This window comes from Orbicella franksi, chromosome 13, assembly GCF_964199315.1.
Source record: "Orbicella franksi chromosome 13, jaOrbFran1.1, whole genome shotgun sequence".
NCBI lineage: Eukaryota > Metazoa > Cnidaria > Anthozoa > Scleractinia > Merulinidae > Orbicella > Orbicella franksi.
The window spans coordinates 12,023,521-12,041,482 of NC_138157.1; the positions used below are offsets into that span (position 1 = coordinate 12,023,521).

At 37.7% G+C, this 17,962-nt stretch overlaps 2 protein-coding genes across 2 annotated transcripts in view; both read right to left on the reverse strand.

Annotated features, from left to right (window-relative positions):
* The window catches only part of LOC145466628 (piezo-type mechanosensitive ion channel component 1-like), a 40,704-nt gene extending 24,679 nt beyond the window's left edge, over nt 1-16,025 (reverse strand). The window contains exons 1-13 of the mRNA XM_081450333.1: nt 15,694-16,025; nt 14,371-14,454; nt 13,535-13,660; nt 13,321-13,363; nt 11,298-11,735; nt 10,010-10,166; nt 8,849-8,929; nt 6,299-6,484; nt 5,414-5,683; nt 4,742-4,883; nt 3,023-3,228; nt 1,024-1,172; nt 211-616 (exon numbers count right to left, since the gene is read on the reverse strand). Of these exons, the coding sequence (XP_081306459.1) occupies nt 211-616; nt 1,024-1,172; nt 3,023-3,228; nt 4,742-4,883; nt 5,414-5,683; nt 6,299-6,484; nt 8,849-8,929; nt 10,010-10,166; nt 11,298-11,735; nt 13,321-13,363; nt 13,535-13,660; nt 14,371-14,454; nt 15,694-15,757 (2,352 nt within the window). The 5' untranslated portion in view covers nt 15,758-16,025. The remainder of the gene's footprint in view (nt 1-210; nt 617-1,023; nt 1,173-3,022; nt 3,229-4,741; nt 4,884-5,413; nt 5,684-6,298; nt 6,485-8,848; nt 8,930-10,009; nt 10,167-11,297; nt 11,736-13,320; nt 13,364-13,534; nt 13,661-14,370; nt 14,455-15,693) is intronic.
* LOC145466671 (piezo-type mechanosensitive ion channel component 1-like) overlaps nt 10,176-17,962 on the reverse strand; it is a 64,655-nt gene continuing 56,868 nt past the window's right edge. Inside the window, exon 6 of the transcript XR_014041966.1 lies at nt 10,176-11,244. The gene's annotated coding sequence lies outside the window, so the exon portion shown is untranslated. The remainder of the gene's footprint in view (nt 11,245-17,962) is intronic.

A 17,962-nucleotide genomic window follows, 5' to 3' on the forward strand; every position in this document is an offset into this window, starting at 1 on the left:
AGTAGTACATTAAGCCTTGTTGTTGGCACATTACATTGAATGAACAACCAATAAAAGCACGCGTGCAACACTGCTTGATATTTTATATTATAAAGACAGATAGACGGACGAACGGACAGACGGACAGACAGACAGACAGGCAAATACGCTGACTGACTGAAAAATATAGACAGACAGAAATAAAAAATGAAAATGATTAGTTCACCCAACCTGATAAAGCACCACAAAAATCAGTGTCAAATTGACCAGTTTCAACATGTGCAGTTCTCCAACTCTCCAAAGGAAAACAGTTAGATCATTGTAAAAGTTCACGATCTTGATAAGTGCCACCACCAGAAAAGACTTCTGAGTATTCTGCCGGGACTCCCGTGCAGGCTCTGAATGTCCGGCGCCATCTTGTTGGGAGGTGGAGGCAATGGTATGTGGTTCTACAGCACCTCTTGCTGCTGATTGGTGGGCTGTGGGGCTAGATCTCACTTTCAAATCAATCATGGCCAGAAATGGACGATGGAAGAAATGTAGTTGTATAACAATAATGATTGAAAAGGCAGTGGGTGTAAGAAGTTCTAACAGAAGGCTGGCTTTTGTGTGTTGGCGAAGTCCAAGATTGTACAGCCTGTTAGGAGACAAAAATGATTTTTTTTTTCAGCTACTGCATTAGGCCTCGTCACAATCGTATACAAAGCTTTTGAAACACCAAATCTCTCCGTGCTGTGTCAAACAATAGAAAGGCACAATTAGAAGAATGTTTGTGTTATAGAAACGCCACAAACGTTTTTTCGTGCACAATTTATGGCTACATACAACAATATTATTTACGAATAAGAAGGCCGAAAGAGTCATGAGATGCTATGTTTTTTATGCTGCTTTCAAATTAACAAATTGACACAAGTTTTTCATGGGTCTGTCCTGTTATTGACAATGAATTTTGTCATAACATTGTCAAACTGGCAATACATGTACATGTACTTTTCAAAGAACGTGTACTTTCTTGTTACGAAAGATATACAATATTGTCCTTACCATTGGTCCGATAGCCCTGTTGCATTATGCCAGTAGACAGGCATGTTATCAAACTGATATGTGTAGATCAACAACAAGATACAGATGGAATATATCACCATCACCCACCACAGAGGACGTAGAATTAACCTCCACGTGGCAATAGAGATCTTGAAACAAACAAAGAAGTGTTACAGAATGCCATGTGAACATACTCTGACTTGGAAATGCTATAGGTGCCCACTCAAGAACAAGTATATATGGGTTATTGACAAAGCGTGAGGTCAAGATGGCTGGATATTGGCCAAGTTCTCTTTTTTTTGCGCGGTTATGGACCGAGACAGAGTCGTGGTCCATAAACTTGGAAGAAAAGAATGAGGCCAATATCCAGCCATCCTGACCAAACAAGCTTGGTCAATACAGGATTTATTATTAATAATATTATGACTTTTGGGGGAATTTTTTCTCACAGGACATGGCAGGCAGTCCCAAGGTACTCCCAATCACAGTGCAGAATTTGGTTCAACTTGCCCACTCGCAGAGCTAGCCATTATAATAACGTGATATCACACCCAGTACCAAGGATGTTCATGTGTGCATGATATACATGTAAAAACATGTTTTCTTTCTGTTTGAAAGCAGGTTCAGTTAGTGCTAAACCAGGATTAGAAGTTAACCAAAGTATTAATTTTTTCTTATATAAAAATATTTTTCACTGCTTATATTTTGTGTAGTTTGATATTAATCAAACTCAAAACTGAAGGGCAAACAATATAAACAGAAAACTGCACCAAAAAGTTGCAAAACTCAAATCAAAATTCTTGCTAATCCTGGGTTAGCTTAATCCGGATTTGAACAACCCGGCCCAGCACACAGGCACCCACATTGTAAGGTTATGGTTCTGATATCTGGTCCTGGACAATTGCACACCTCCATGTTTTGCCACCCAAAAGTATGTTTCACATTTTACATCTGTTTAATGAGATTTTAGGCTGTCATCCTAATGGAGTCTAAAATTAGACCTAGTGGCCCATTAGACCAGTGCATTTATGACTCGATTTTCCGTAGCATTACACAACTAGGGTTATCCCTACTCCCCCTTGGATGGGGTGCCAGTCCATCACAGAATTACTCCCATCATTGAATTCACTGGTACTGTGAGAGTAAGTGTCTTGCCTAAGAATGTCAATCAAGGTTTGAACTCAGACCCTTCGACGTTAAAGGAGCTATGTTTGCACATCTATGCCTCTCAGGCATGTTTTTGAGGGTGCAGCCTGAGTCAACTACATGCATCACACATAGAAACAAAAACAATTAATTTAATTGTTTTAGTGTAAATCTACCAGTCATTCAAAACTTGTCTGACTAGTAAATTATCTCACTAGTAAATCCTCTCCACAGTCACTTTGCAAACCCAGAGGCAGCTGCCATTTCGCCAACAACAACACACTGCTGTGCTACTCACTATCCACAATACAGTCCTAAAGTGTGACGTCACAAAAAAATAAATTTGAGAAATTATGGGATTTGGCCCCTTTTTCGAATAGAGCATCCTTAGAAAAGGGTCTTTGCCAAAAATTACCTCTTAATTGTAATTCCCAGCCGAAATATAAAGGATGAAAATTTGCTACTGCCCCATATAAATCTCTCTAATTTTGAGTCAGTTCTAAACTGAAGGAACTGAAACAAATTTTGAAGGGTTTGTATGGGATGCTATCAAACTTTGATCCCTTATATCTCTATTGGGAATTGCAATTCAGAGCTAATTTTTGGGATGAGGGCATCTCTTGGGATCCTCTATAAGTTAGAATACGACATCATATCCCATAATTTCAAAAATTTTATTTTTGTGACGTCATCACTTTAGGACTCTATAGAATAGATAGTGAGTAGCGTAGCCAATAAGAAAACAGCACTCATGATAATTATGACACTAGTAGATTTATACTTAAGTCAGGTAGAGATACAAATGGAAGGCTAGTTAACCCCAGACTAGTGTACATAACATTACCTACATTACCTGATAACAAATGAGAATGAAAAGAAATATTGCCATGTATCCAATCTGGTAAACTGACACCTCGTTCTGTAAACCGACCAATAAGAATGCACCACAACAGAGTAGGATCCAGTACTTTGCGAGAACTGATTTGACCCACATCATGAGCGCCTTGGCATCATCAGATGCTTTGGGATCCAGTGTATCAGCATCCTCTGAACCCACAGCTAAACATAAAGTACATCATACATGTGAAGCAAGATACAGTTTCATGGAAAATGAATGAAAAAAGTCAGACTAAGCAGATGTGCACTTTTACAATCAAAATCTTGCAAGTAATTTAACTAGTTAACAAAAAAGTTAAAAACTTAGAAACTTCATTATAACTTTGCTATTTTATGTTTTAATAAAAATATAATTTACATGATATTACCTAGCATTTTAAATAATTCATTGTCAAAGCTTTTTAATGTTACAGCTAATATTAAATAAACATTATTTTTAAAAATAGTTTCAAAGTTAAAGTGCAGCAGATTACAAAAGCATCAAGATACAATTAATCCCCCAACAGTAAAAAGAGCAAATTTTATCTAAAAACAATAATAATTATCTATCACATTCTTTTTTAGCTATTTTGGTTAGCACGTACATGTATGTGTTTTAAACTAGCTTTTAGCTCATAGACATTAAAGGTCTAAATAAATGATTGATTGATTGAATATCCACTGGCAGAAAAAAATGACAGATTATTTATAGTGGGTTTATACCTGAGGAAGATGATGGTTCCATGGAGGCTTTATAAAGACAACAGAGCAATTTATTTAGCAACTGAACTGCAGAAACAGTGTCTTTAAATATTATTATTACATGTTCTGTCCCAATGCCGCAGTTTGCAAATTGAATTGCGTCAATTTTACTGCATGATGCATGGAACAACTAGGTAACTAGTTAAACGTCTAAAGCACCCTCAGCTGCACACTTTTGCATCATTTTATTGTGGTTAATAATTATGACCAATTATTGGATGAGGTTCTTGTGATGTCCAGAATAATCAAGGTTGAGGTAGGGGTTATCAGCCAAAGCCAAAGGCTGAGGGGTTATCAGCCAAAGCTGAAGACTGAGGCTGATAACCCTTAATGAGAAATTGATTATTCTGGATATCACAAAACCAAATTTAATGACTGTTTTATTATACAGTGAATGAAAAAAATAAAATGGAAAACATGCTTTTGCTTCTTCACAGACGGTAAGCAACACAAAGCGCACAAACTTAAGTTCATTAACCTTAGAAATCATGCACCACGGTCATACATGACATGATTACCCGTGACCTTGAGTGTCCTTGACAAGATTATTGTGTAATCTGCAGCTAGATGACGTCACAGGTGCTCATTTTGCAAATTTACTGTACGCTTTTAGCCAATCAGAAAAGAGATGGTGAGTTCAATGTATAACAATCAGAATATTTTTATTCAAACATCTCTAATTTAAATTTAAAAGTTTATTAATTTTAATTCTGTCAATATTTTAATTAATGAAATTATGCCAAATGTTTACAGAGGTGGAGCATTAGAGTTGTTTTTTTAACTTAAATTTAATTCTTTAAATAAAATATGTTTAATTTATTTTTCTTCTTCTTTGCTTAGCTTTACCACATGTGCCACATTGCAAACAAATGAGCCATTTGTATCCTAAAATGACAACACTAAATAAATATTATCAAGATTTCCATCAACTTACACATCTTCCTAAGTGCCTTTAAAAATGGATGAGCCAGATTTCTCAGAGGAAGAGAGTCTTCATTTTCCCTTTCCCTTCTCTTCATTTTCTTCTCCCTGATGTGCTGTCGTAAAGTCACCCAGAACACCCAGGTGAAGAGAGTCTGTCAAAAGTCCAAATCACTTCAGTGACAATGCATTGAACTGTTATTTTTAGTGTATTTGAAAAGTAGAATTCAGATTGTTTAAACCCTCATTTTCTTGAACCTTCCAATAACTTCAACAAGCAGTTGCTTCATTTGGATTTGCATAACTACAAATTTACCCCCAATAACTTGAACTCCCAATTTCTTAAATCTGTTTTTGCCTTTCCTGGAAGTTTTCCATTTCTACACATATATTCTATTTCATTCTGGTGAAGAAGTCAAAGAAAAATCCTCACATACTTCTTTCATACATTGATTGACTGACTGACTGACTGACAGACAGACAGACAGACTGACTGACCGATTAATTGATTGATTGATTGATCGATTACATAGCCCTACAATAAATGATACCCACTGCTTATTATTTTTAACAAAGTACACAACAAGTGCCTGTGTGGATTAACAATTAGGTTCCAAGTTTGTTCTGTTGAGACAGCTGTTGACTTATCATGACAACTTCAGTGTATTGTATGTGTTTGGTGTACCTGTGCACCCAAGTGTAAACAGGGAAATTGCCATTTCTTCAGTCCCAGCTCAGAATAGTCAAACGTTCCCGTGGGGTCTTGTAGTGGTAATTCATCATCAGTAAGCTGAAGGCCATAAACATACTGCACAAGGAGGAGCAGCTCAGCATAGATCACGAGTCCTGGAGAGGAGACCATACAGAACCATCGTGCAAATGGGGTGATCCAGATGAGGCACGCCCACAAGAGGAGGACAAATGTCAGCCATGAGTGGTATGTGATGCTCCAGGCCTGATAAGAAAGAAAAATATTTTACAAATAAAGAATAGTATGTTACCCCAGCTACAGTTTGGCTGAAGCCAGTAATTCTTTACAAGATGTACAGGGAGCTGGTGTGTGTACCCTGGTGAAAATCTTTCAAAGATCTTCAAGGATCTTGAATGAAAGCTATTCATAAAGAGATTTGAGGATCCTATCAACTGAGGGTTTTAACAAGAGTGTTTAACTTAAAATTTCTTGCCAAGAAACTCAAAGATCCTTATTATTCTTGCCAGGATTTTTACTGATCTTCACTTTTCTTGTCAGGATATTTGAGGATCTTGATCTTACTTGCCAGGATCTTTGAAGGTTTTCAAGCATCTTCAAGTCCTGATCTTTAACTAAATTTACAATACTTAATTTGTCTACTGGAATTGGCTTACAATATAGTTAACAGGAGAAAGCAGTCAGAAAGAAATACATGGTTCTCAATCATTTTCCACAAATCTACAGGCTTCAAATGCTTCTTCACAGCCCTCCCAATTGGTCAATAAGCTCATATTATCACCAAGTCTTGATGTGCCATCAAGTTCTCATAACTACCGTTAAAGAATTCTACAGTATTCAGTAAGGAGAATTAGTACTAACCATCATGATGATGAGAGCTGCAATGTAGCTCTGTCTCATGAGGAACATCATAATGCTTCCCAGAGTTCCCTGCACTCCTGGGTACTCATCAGGTTCCCGGATTGGTTGAACTGGCTCTTCTGCCACGACATTCTCAGGTAGAGGGCCCAAGGTGTTGTAGTTGGTTTGCCGCCCTGTCATAAGGGACTAGGATACAGACAACTTATTACCTATATGTATGCCATAACAATTCAATTAAGCTTGCTCCTTCAAAAAAGCACCCCTTTTCTAAAAATTCAACTCACTTTTACCTTGCTGCCTTGCACTCAGTGCATTGTTTACTAAAACAAAGAACCTTGAGTTTCTTTTGTTTTGGCTGTTTAACAAACATTGCTGACTGAATATTTTGGCCTTATCTTCCTCAAAAACAGAGTGCAATTTATTTATTAACTTAAGGTTACCGTATACCTTCAGGGGTGTCTCACGTCCAAGCGATGTAGCGCGTCCGGTTTAAGATGTAGATACCTAAACCCCTATATCAAATTAAAGCTTATAGAGCTGGCTATCAAACCATACCAAAAATTTTGAAATAAAATGAAGTGCCGATTTTTTCATGGCCACTAAATGCGAACGTCCTAATCACCTTTTGGAAGCTACAAGTCAAAGCGAATTTTGTTTTTCGCCAATTTATTTTTTTCCTCGGATTCAGGACAAAAAGCGCTAAAAAAGCGTGTCTGCGTTTTTCCACATTCAATTGCAGTAAAAAGTTACAGAACATTTTCAAAATAGGATTTAAAAAATGTGAAGTGATCGTACAAAAATTGCTCTCGGAGAAAAAATATGTCGAAATAAACAATTCGCAGACACGTTTTTGTTTTTTATATGTTAATCTAGCTACTGTCCAAATTTGAGGGCAATCAAACAAATCCCCTTTGAGTTGTAACTCTTTAAAGTGTCTGCTTCAAGCGAAAAAATTTATTTGAGAAAACAGCGCTAAGAAAAATCTCTTGCTTCGCAAACAAACTCCGCCCACAAACGCCTTCAACTGGGTTCTCAGATCACTGAGCCAATCAGCGCTTGGAAAATTTACTACCATTAACTCGCGGTTAAATTTACGCGTGAATCTCGAAAAAACCCTTATGTTTCGCAATGCGCTCAAGGCGGAGAGATAATTTTTCTGTAGCTCGGTTTTTCTTGAAGCTGGTCTGGCAAAATGGGGAAGACGAAAAAGGATACGAACGCTAGAGTGGCTGGGCGACGAGAACAAACTGAACAAAAGAAAGCGCGGCGGAGCAAATGTGCATGGATAATATTCCAATGGATCTCAATGAGTTGGGCGATTCATCAGTATCGGACTCAACAAAAGAGTCAATGTAAACATCGCTGTTATAGCTGTCGAGTTCCCAAATTTTTACAGAATCTTTCTGTACTCTTGACTCGATCTTTTCGCCCGCTTGATACGATAGCTATAGCTTCATCCGCGAGGCCAACTTTCGCTTCTTCACTCATTGATGTGTTTTCATTCGTTCTTCGCTTTTTCGAAGTAGTAAACAATGTTTTCCGTGGCCCATGTTTACTTATAACTTAATAGAATTACATCTAATACGAAAAATGCTTGGATCTGAATAGCCAGCCAATTCGTGGTATCCATATATTCCCGCGAAAGTAGTCTTGGTTGATTGCGTACACGTTATAGGGCTGTCAATCAAGAGGGAACTTTTACTTCCGGCCGTAACGTAAAACCTCCATTTCTCCGCCAATATTGAGTTTTTTTCAATTTTGTTTTCAGAAATTAGAGATTACTCTTCGATCATTACTTTGAACCAAAAATCCAAATTTGAAGAAAATTGCCGATCTGAAGGTATACTGTAACCTTAATTGAAGACCATGTTCCAAATTTGAATGAAATTTGAGTTAAATAACAAAAAAAACAACTGAAAAAGTCACTCAGCATAGTGTTGGCCTAGACCTGTCAATTAGCTTCCTTATTATTATTTAGGACATTGTCATAGAATAGACTGATTAGAGCAGTGAATTTTGTAGCCTGCTTTCTCAAAATAATATTAAAAATATTGCTATTTGTTACATTTCTTGATTAACAGTATCTGCTGTTGTTGCTATTCCTATACTGTGGAATGCTGTACGCATCTCGTCAAGGAAATCAAAAAAATTCTGCAGTTTAAATCCTTACTCAAAACATACCTTTTTAACTAGCTTTTAAAAATTTGATATAACTTTGAGAATTCATAATGTAATGCGCCTTTAATCATTGCATGTTAAAAGGTGCAATATAAGTAATTTATTATTATTACTATTATTATTGTTCATTTGGTTTATTACATTCTGATACTGATATCAAAATATAAATGAGATCCCCATGTGTCCCTAATAAGTACCTCTTCTCTACTAAGCATCCTCCATTGAGCTACAACCAATGGTAAATTAGCATCACAGGCACCAAATTGACTCATTACAGTGAATCAACAGCATGATCGCATAGATTATTCTGTCAGAAACACATGTTATGATAAGTATTTGTAAGGATTCATTTATTTTGTTAGATGGAGTTACCTGCCTCTCAGATGTATAGGACTGAGGCCATGTCCTGGGGTCCCACCAGTGAGCTTGACTCTCATATTTGGATCCACTTTCCTGTCAATTACAGCAACAACATATTTATAAAACAACCAGTCAAAATTTTACTTGTTGAAAAATGTACAGTTAAACCTCCCATAAGCAGACACCCTTATGGGAGGCAAAAATGTAGTGTTTATATGTGGTGGGGACCATTACGCAGTGTCTGCTCTGGGTGATGTTCATCTATGGCCCAGAGGGGGTGGGGGGCGGGAGAGACTGCCATAAAAAAAGGATGGGGGTGCTCGTCAGAAATTTTGACAAGGGCCCCTAAGAGGTACCAAAATCCTGCTCTGTGGACTGGGCATGAAATTTTTTTCACCCCTAAGAGGTACCAATCCTAAAACAACACATTATCTCCTGCCATATTTTTTTCAGCTCACTACTCTAAAAGGTACTGCAAAAGCTCCCACTATGGACCTTTTGAGGTACCAAAACCGCTTTTTTTAATCCCTAAAAGATACATGTACAACGAGCACCCCACTCAAGTCTTGCAAAATTTGCTGCTCCCATTTTTGTAATCAGGAAGAAGGGTTGTTAAATAAATGACGCATGGCTGTTATTTGAGTAATAACAAGGAATGATCCCATTAATAATTAGCAGTGAAATTAACTGCGAGAAGGGGATGGCGCAGTGGTGAGAGTGCTTGTCTCTGACCAATGTGGCCCAGGTTCAATTCCGACCCAGTGCCCTGCTCTGCGAGTTGTACTTTGGGTTCTCTGGTTTTCCTCCCTCCACAAAAACCAACATCTCCAAATTTCAATTTGACCAGGACAGAGGACCTGCATGAGAGCCAGCTGAGGCTGACATGGCTTATATTGTAATTTATTGACTCCATATTAGAGACACCCATGGAAAAGTGTCACCAGTTTGTCTCAACCTTGGATTTAGACTGACCTCATACAAGCAAGTCTATTATTTCTGCATTTATTCCTTTGATTTATCATGTTTGGCTTTTTTTCTTTCTATTGCAAGATTATAATACTATTTAGCAAGTTTATCTAGCAAGCTTGCATGAACAGGATAATATTGTAAGCCAAGTCAGTCTGTCCCTTTACTGTGAATGTTCAATAACCAGGATTTCATATAATTATGTACTTTTATGAAGTAAAACCGTGTCTCTGTTGCTAACAGCCAGTAAAGCGCTAAGATTACAGCAGGTGACGCACACTGGGGCCAGTCCAGGTATGGTCTTACATAAAGTGCTAAAGGAGCACTGCAGTCTGTGTATATTATTCCCACAAGGCCAAATAACCTGATGGAGTAAGGAACATTGTTTAATTGTACACTAATATCTACAACAAGGATGTAAGGTGATAAAAAACTTCACACACATACACTTGTAAATACTGTAATTCTGGATCAATATATATTTTTTTCTGTACAGTAAGACTGTGTCTGATTGACAAATAAATATAGGGGAATCTTTGCTGATGTCATGGTTTAACATAGTACTCTGCATAGAGATGGCATCACACTAGATAGGTAGTGAAACTTCATACTGTCCTTGGAGAATTTTTAGCTTTTGGGGTGTAATATTGGCTTTGAAAAACTGAAACATTTCTGTGTACAAAAGCACCAATGAGCCCATACATAAGTTCTTTCTATAATGTTGAGTTTTCAAACCAGGTCAACTAAAAGCAGGGCGCAACAAAAAAGCTGTCCAATAGCCCGGGACTAGTGAAACAATCGCTCAGCCTAGTGCCTTCTTATCACAGAATGCCCGACGGGCAAGCATAAGGTGGACATAGCGAAACAATGTTGTTGTTGTTGTTTTTTTTTCTAATGGCAAACTTCAGACGTTGTGATTAAAATAAATGACTTAAGTCTTGTTATTTGTGGATATGGAATTTCCAAAGGGTAGGGGGACCCAATTAGAAAAATCATGGAAATTCCAAGCCCCCCAGAACGAAAAATCCTGCAAGGTAGAGGATCAAACTGGACCCCCCCCTCCCTGGTGGGGGGGATGGATATTTTCTGGAACAACACATTGAGTGTTTCTAAATATTTTCTTGTATACACGCAAGGTTTAATTCAAAAGGAAAATCAAAGAGATTTAGTTAACTCTGTATTATTAATTAATCAATTAATTAATTAATTAATCAATCAATTAATTAATTATCATTATTTTTGCATATTAACTTGTTTATTACCCTTATGAAATAAAATAATTTCGGGCTAGCTCCTTAGAGATTTGGGCTAGCACGATGAGATTACAGCTTGCCTGAAGGGCAAGTGGAGTTTTTGAATTTCATCTCACCTTGTAAAAGGGAATAAATGCCATGAATCAGGCCAAGAATGTAGCTTCATTATAAACTGAAACTATTACATAACTCCAATAACATCACACTGTAGTGAGAGTGAGTAATCCTAATGGAAACCTCACCTGGCAAGTAAACTCTCTGGAGGAAGAACCTTCTGAAAAAATTGGAACTGATACATGTAAAATGTCAAAACATGTGCACCAGAATAGACCACGAGAGCTAATCCTACGAAGGCAAATGCTCTTTTCCGTCGTAGCCTAACTGCCTTGTGGCAGGCCCACATTGTTCCTAAGATCAAGAACATCACAAAGTATATTGCAGAAGCAAGTGATGGTAGCATTATTCCCCCAGCGAGTAACATGACGGCAATGAAATATGGCATCACGTTATCCCATGTAGTAGAGTCAGGGGATATTCTTATATGTTGTGGGGTCTCTAGACGAAGTGGGGAGGAATCAACTAATCCTCTGCAACAGATAACACATGTTATTGATACAGCTATAACTGCCACATCTGGGACAATGATTCTGCAGATATCCAGTGCTGAAACACCATCAAACCTACAGGATTGAAAAAAAAATCTTATGTCAGTGCACTGTCAGTCGAAAACAACTCCCTTCACATGGTCTCTTCACTTACATTGTTCTCACCATGTGTTGCATAGCTATGCAACACTGCTTTTTTTCTAAGGAAAAAGAGGATGTTTCATGTACCATCGCTTGCATCTAAGCATGAACATGTGATGCTGAAACATGCTCTAATTGGGTGTCAAACATGGCGTGATTGCTCATCAAACATTTGAAGTTAAACAGACCATAATGCAAACTTTTGTGCTCTGAAAGACTCTGAAAGTCTTCCCCACGCCAATACTTCTGGGTTATACTAGAAGTAAAACAACTTTCTCAAAAGGCGTATGCATATTGACACAGGTCAGGGTCAATTTCTCTGAAGAAGTCTTCAATGTCCAATCTTTCTGCCATTTTGCGTGCTGAGCTTTGAGTGTGAAAGTTCGTGCTAAGCTCTGCTAAACTTCAAATGTTTGATGACCAATCATGCCACCTTTGACACCCAATAAGAGCATGTTTTGGTGTCATGTGTTCACGCTTAGATGCAGGCGACTGTAGATCATTCATAGCCAGGGCTACATGATAAGGTTAGTATTCATTTTAATTCATTCTATGGCCAGCTCCATGCACACACAAGATGAACCAATTCCGGTGCTGTGATTGACTACCCAAAAAGGCAAGATGGAGCTACATGTATCTTACTCGCTCTGGACTTTCCACTGTGTCCTGCAAGAAACATTTCTCTGAAAGCCATATAATAAATCCTTTATTGACCAAGCTTGTTTGGTCAAGATGGTTAGATATTGGCCTTGTTCTTTTTTTTTATGAGTTCATGGACTTTGACTCTATCTTGGTCTATAAACACGCAACAAAAGAACTCGGCCAATATCCAGCCATCTTGACCAATAACCCATATCCAAAATGGCATTTCTAGTACCTTGCTTAAAGTTCCAAACAAACATTACAATATAACACAATCATTACTTTCAAGGGGTTTCTATGTCAGGGTTTATAGCTAAAAGCTGTAACTGTATAGACCACTCCAACTTATTACTTGAGCCATTTAAGTGTGATCAATTTGTAAGAGGTTCTCCTCCATCCAGACACAGATATACTGAATGTCAAGTTACATTAAACGTTGTAGTCATTACTTTTCCAAAAGTTGTTACTTTGGGGATGTTGCTACAGTACTTCACATTTAAGAACACCCATAAATACATGTATCAATAATTTTGCTTCTTACTTTTTAAGGGGTAATTAATTTTAGAATCAGGTCTCAAAAAGTGCCATCATGGTTTCTAGGACAAGTACATGTAGATTTTTCAAGCAGGCAAGTAACTTTTTTTTTCTCCCTTGTCCGATAAGCAAAGGCCCAGGTGAGTCATATGCCAACTAAATAAAAAAAGATAGGACTTGTCCAGGGCAAGCAAAATTTGAAAGCTGCTTGAATTCCAGTTTTTTTCAAGCCCTACTTTTCATATTATTATTCAATGCACTCAAAAAAGGACAGAGGAAAGTAACATGTGTTGAGTGTGATAAAAGAGTATATCACATGTACAAAGAAAGTGCAGTCACTTACCTACTAAGTCCAATTTGTCTGGTAAGTTGCTCATACATTGAACCTGTTAAACAGTAGAACATTGTGTTAATAGTCGTGGAAATCGTGGTGAAAAAATCCCTTCATGCTTCAAGAAAATCATTTTGTACAAAAGTCAAGGTTGAAATAATTCTAAGCAACAGGCCAAGCAAGACAACAACATGTATGTTGAATGACAGTTGATATTATTGCTTACAATTTGGAAAGAAATGTCCATAGGGTGGCAGGGCTCCCAAGACTATCTGAAAAATAATCTGCGCCATCAAGGCAAACACAGAGAGACCCAACAGTGCCTTCTGAAAATGTCCCGTAGAGCCAAAAGCTGCAAAGATAAATAATTACAGAGATACAGTGATAAGAGCAGTTAAATTGTAAGAATGTGGAATTAACACAATGTGACCAAAAGGAAGTGTGCCAAACCTGGATTGGAAGTTAAATGTATTTTAAGTTTATCCCCATCCCAATCTCTCCTCCTCTCCCCAACAAATTTATTGCCAAGTTATCTCATAGTTAACTGGTACTCATTTATTCAGTTGTAATGAGAATAATACTGTAGAGTTAATTGTCCTGCCCAAGAACACAACACAATGTCCCCGGCCAGTGCTCAAATTCAGGCTGCTTGCACCCTAGTTTTTGCTCTGACAAAGTGTCAGCTTTACTGGCTTTCTACTACGGTGGTTAAGTTAGCTGTATCAACTTTGAGTTGATAAATAGTAGTGTGCTTCACTTGCTTGCTGATGTAGCCCAACAGTTTCTTTAAAACTATAAATACCTGCTGTAGATGTTTTTTGCTTGATGTTAAGTCTGGTAATTATGACAATGCCATCAAGACCCTCCCATCTGAGGGTAAATTTTTTAATTACGAAGTTCATAAACAAGAAGTCAGAATATAGTTATGGCTACAGTTGTCAAGAAACAGAATTGACATTTGCATCAAGCATAATGCATCACTTTGCCTCTACCTCCTACATGTACATTGTATGGAGCTAGCTCTCTAAAAGAAAAGTACACATGTCAAGTGATCTTTCAAACCTCGCGAGGGATTTGGTAGCAGAGGAATAGCCAGAAGACAACACAAGTAAATGACAGAGAAGCCATTGATTCGGAAGCAACAAGCTGAAAAAGAAACAAACTTGGAAATGTTAAAGAATCATCTACAGTGTTCAATCAGAATCTGTAAAGTGTTGAATTATTTTTGTTAAAACCGAGAATTTTCAGAGATACTTATCCAGAGCAATATAGATCGTTTTCACTGTCACGCAATAAAAAAATAAATCGAAAACCATCCAGTGGAAAAAACTATGAACTTATGATGTTATAGAAGACAACTAAATAAGACACTTCTCCAAGTTTTAGGCCTGTGCGTTTCCCCAAACTTCAGATATTCGTCGAAATGTTTCGCACATATTTGCAGAGCCCAGTATGAAAACGCCATGTTGGTGTACCTCCGTGGTACACCAATATGGCGGCCGGAAAATAGTGTAAACATCTGGACCTTACTTTGGCTATCTAGGCGACTGATTATCAGTACTGATCAAACAAGCATTTACATAAGCACTTTTCATAATGCTCTAACTTCTAAAAAGGCTCAAAATCATGAGATAAGTATATATTTTTCGACAAACTCGATCGTAGCCTTGTGTCACGCACCTCCATAACCCTGAAATTCAAAATGCTCTGAATTCCAAACGAAGCATGCTATTGAGCTGTGAAATTGTACACAGATATAACTATACCACCTCTTATGCCTGATAAGGATAAAAACTTTGGGGGCTCTTTAGTTTTGGATTTTCAAAAGTGATGTCACGTGAAAACGATCTATACATGTAGTGGTGCATATAGCAAGTAAAAATTTCCAAAAGAGCAGTTTTGAAAGTGTAGTCAAATTACCAACAAATTACGTCACCGGCAATTATGGAGTTGTAACTTATGTGGTTGTAATTTAACTGACCAACTCCTTTGAGAGCTTTCGATTCTAGAGACTGAAAGAGGTGTCAATTAAATGACATGCTCCGTTCCTCCAAAAAGAAACTATTTAATCACACGATGAACGGTTAAAAAAAAATGGTTGGTTGGTGGCATTTCAAATTGATTTGTTTTACGTCTGAGCAGGTCGGTGTCTCTCACCGTGTTAACCCGATAACAATTGCGTGCAAAAACCCTCGCAGTCTCTCAGAAACATGAAAAGCTGGTCTGCCAAAACAACAAATCATTCAGTGCAAAGCCATTGAACGTAAATTTATGTAACAAATCGTTTAAATCAAATATACACGAGAAAACACCCCCATGAATATGCCCTCACTACAATTCAGCTGTTACGAAATAAACATGAAAGAAACGGACAAAAACACGCACCTCCTAACAAGACGAGAGGAAGAACCCATCTAAAGAGAAGCGTGCAGACTACAGGCGAAGACATGTCTTGTTCCTCAGAATATACAAGTGCTCTTCTTGAACTTCAAACGAAAAAGATCACGATTCCTGTATTTGCGAGCTGTGAGAAGTTTCAACTTTACCCCCGAATCGGGGGACATGAACGTACGGCTTCCTGTAAAAGGCGCTTGGCTAATAATTGGACTTTGTGGAAAATTATAGTGAGAAATGAAACTCTTAACTTAATTTGAATCAGGACTTTCCAGACAAGAAGCCAGAATTAAAGCCATATGATATGATGGAGTCCCTTCAAATTTTCGAAAATGAAAACACAGTGAGCCCACGGCTTATGGAGTGGTGGTCAGCTGTGCAAAAACGGAGTTTCATAGCAACTTTCCGTCATGTAAAGCATCTAAAGCATCCCATTGTGTCGAAGTACTCTGATATTTGTTCTTTAGGAGTTCTGCCTTTCAATTTTTCTTTGGGAATTCTAGTTCTCCTCAGTTGAAATGCTAAAGAGCTTTTTTAAAAATTCTTTCATCTGTACATCTATAACGTAAATTCTGTATTCCCATTTCCGCTTTTCGCTTTCGAAATTCTGCCCTTTACATATCGGCAGATTACAACATCGCAAATAATGGATCTTTTTGACGATGTCACGCTTTTCCGATTTTTTATTCAAACAAATGATACGTCTCACCACTCAATTCGATACCAAACTTGCAAACTCCAATGTCATTCACTTGTTGTTGAGGAGAAAGACCCTGGTTGCTCATGAAAACATGGGCCCCGAAACTTGCTAAGGGCCTTTACAAAGAAAAGTATGCCAGGGGGCAAGCTTTCCCATATTTACCAGATTCGGCATAATCAATTGATCTAGGGAGGCCTAGGTGTTTTTTTGTTTTGTTTATACATGTATGAAAAACAAGAAAAAATGTTTACATTATGTGACATCGTGAAGTCGAGAGTCATAAATAAATTGTACTGCTCAAACAACGTTTATTAGAGTTATGTACTTCCCGTACTTTTCATCATTTGGTTGTTCATTACGGCAGGTTTCTTTCACAGGTCACAGGTCACCAAAAAATATGCCAAAACGTCATAAAACAGATGCATACACGTGCGTCCCAAGTGCAACTATAACAGCTCTTTTCTGAAAAAAAAAAAAGACGCGCAGGGGAAATCAGTTGTAGCACTGAAATAAAAAAAAAATTGATCCAAAGAAAGCCAAGACTTACTTCTGTTGAAAACATAAATTGTTTGCAGCCTTTCAATATAATATGAAAACGAAAGCGGCTTACACTGATCCGTGAATTATACATTTACTTACGCGTGATTTGTGAACCAGCGACTTTTGCGGAAATAATTGTCCACTTTTTTTGGAGATTTTAGCGTCATTAAAGCTCGTAAACTACACTAAACTAGATGTAAAACCTGCCCATTCCACGCGACTGAGAACTAACCACAGCGACAGTGAACCAGGAGGACCAAGAATCTAGTCTGTCACGATGTGTCACACATGCACACGGCATTTCGATGCATCAAAATGGAGGGTTCTGTATGTTTTGCGAAACGTGGATAGAATTTGTATTTTTATGTGACACATGATTTAGCCTTTGCATTGTTACGTGAAAAGTGATTTTTTCTGTTAACGTGAAGCTGTTTTCGAATTTTTTGTGATGCATGAAAAGGCCAATTACTTATGCGTGAAATTGTTTTCAGAGTAGGTATAGGGGACCCTCTTGTTTCTGTTTAGTACATACTCGTTGTAAAGATTTCCAAAAAAAAAAAAAATAAATAAACAGAAATAAAACAGTTCAATTTGCTATCATAATGAATTATCTTATTACGATAAAATATATTAACACTACATGTCTGAAAGCTACATTTCAACCCATTTCGTACATATACCACCCCTAGAAACTTTTTCATTAAAATTATAGAGTAAAACATTTTTAGTTAGGGTTTGTTGCATGGAAACATCGATAAACCTCTCGGGAATCTCGGTAATTGTTACATCGCGAAATTTACTGAGTGTTTTGATTGTGACCTGTGACCTGTGACCTGTGACCTGTGACCTGTGACCTGTGACCTGTGACCTGTGACCTGTGACCTGTGACCTGTGACCTGTGAAAGAAACCTGCCGTGGTCATTAGGGTTTGACACAAGAAAAGTCTGGATCGAGACGATATGCGGAATTCGTGTAACAGGCTTTTGAGGGCGTTGGAAAATTACGCTCGCTTGAGGAAGT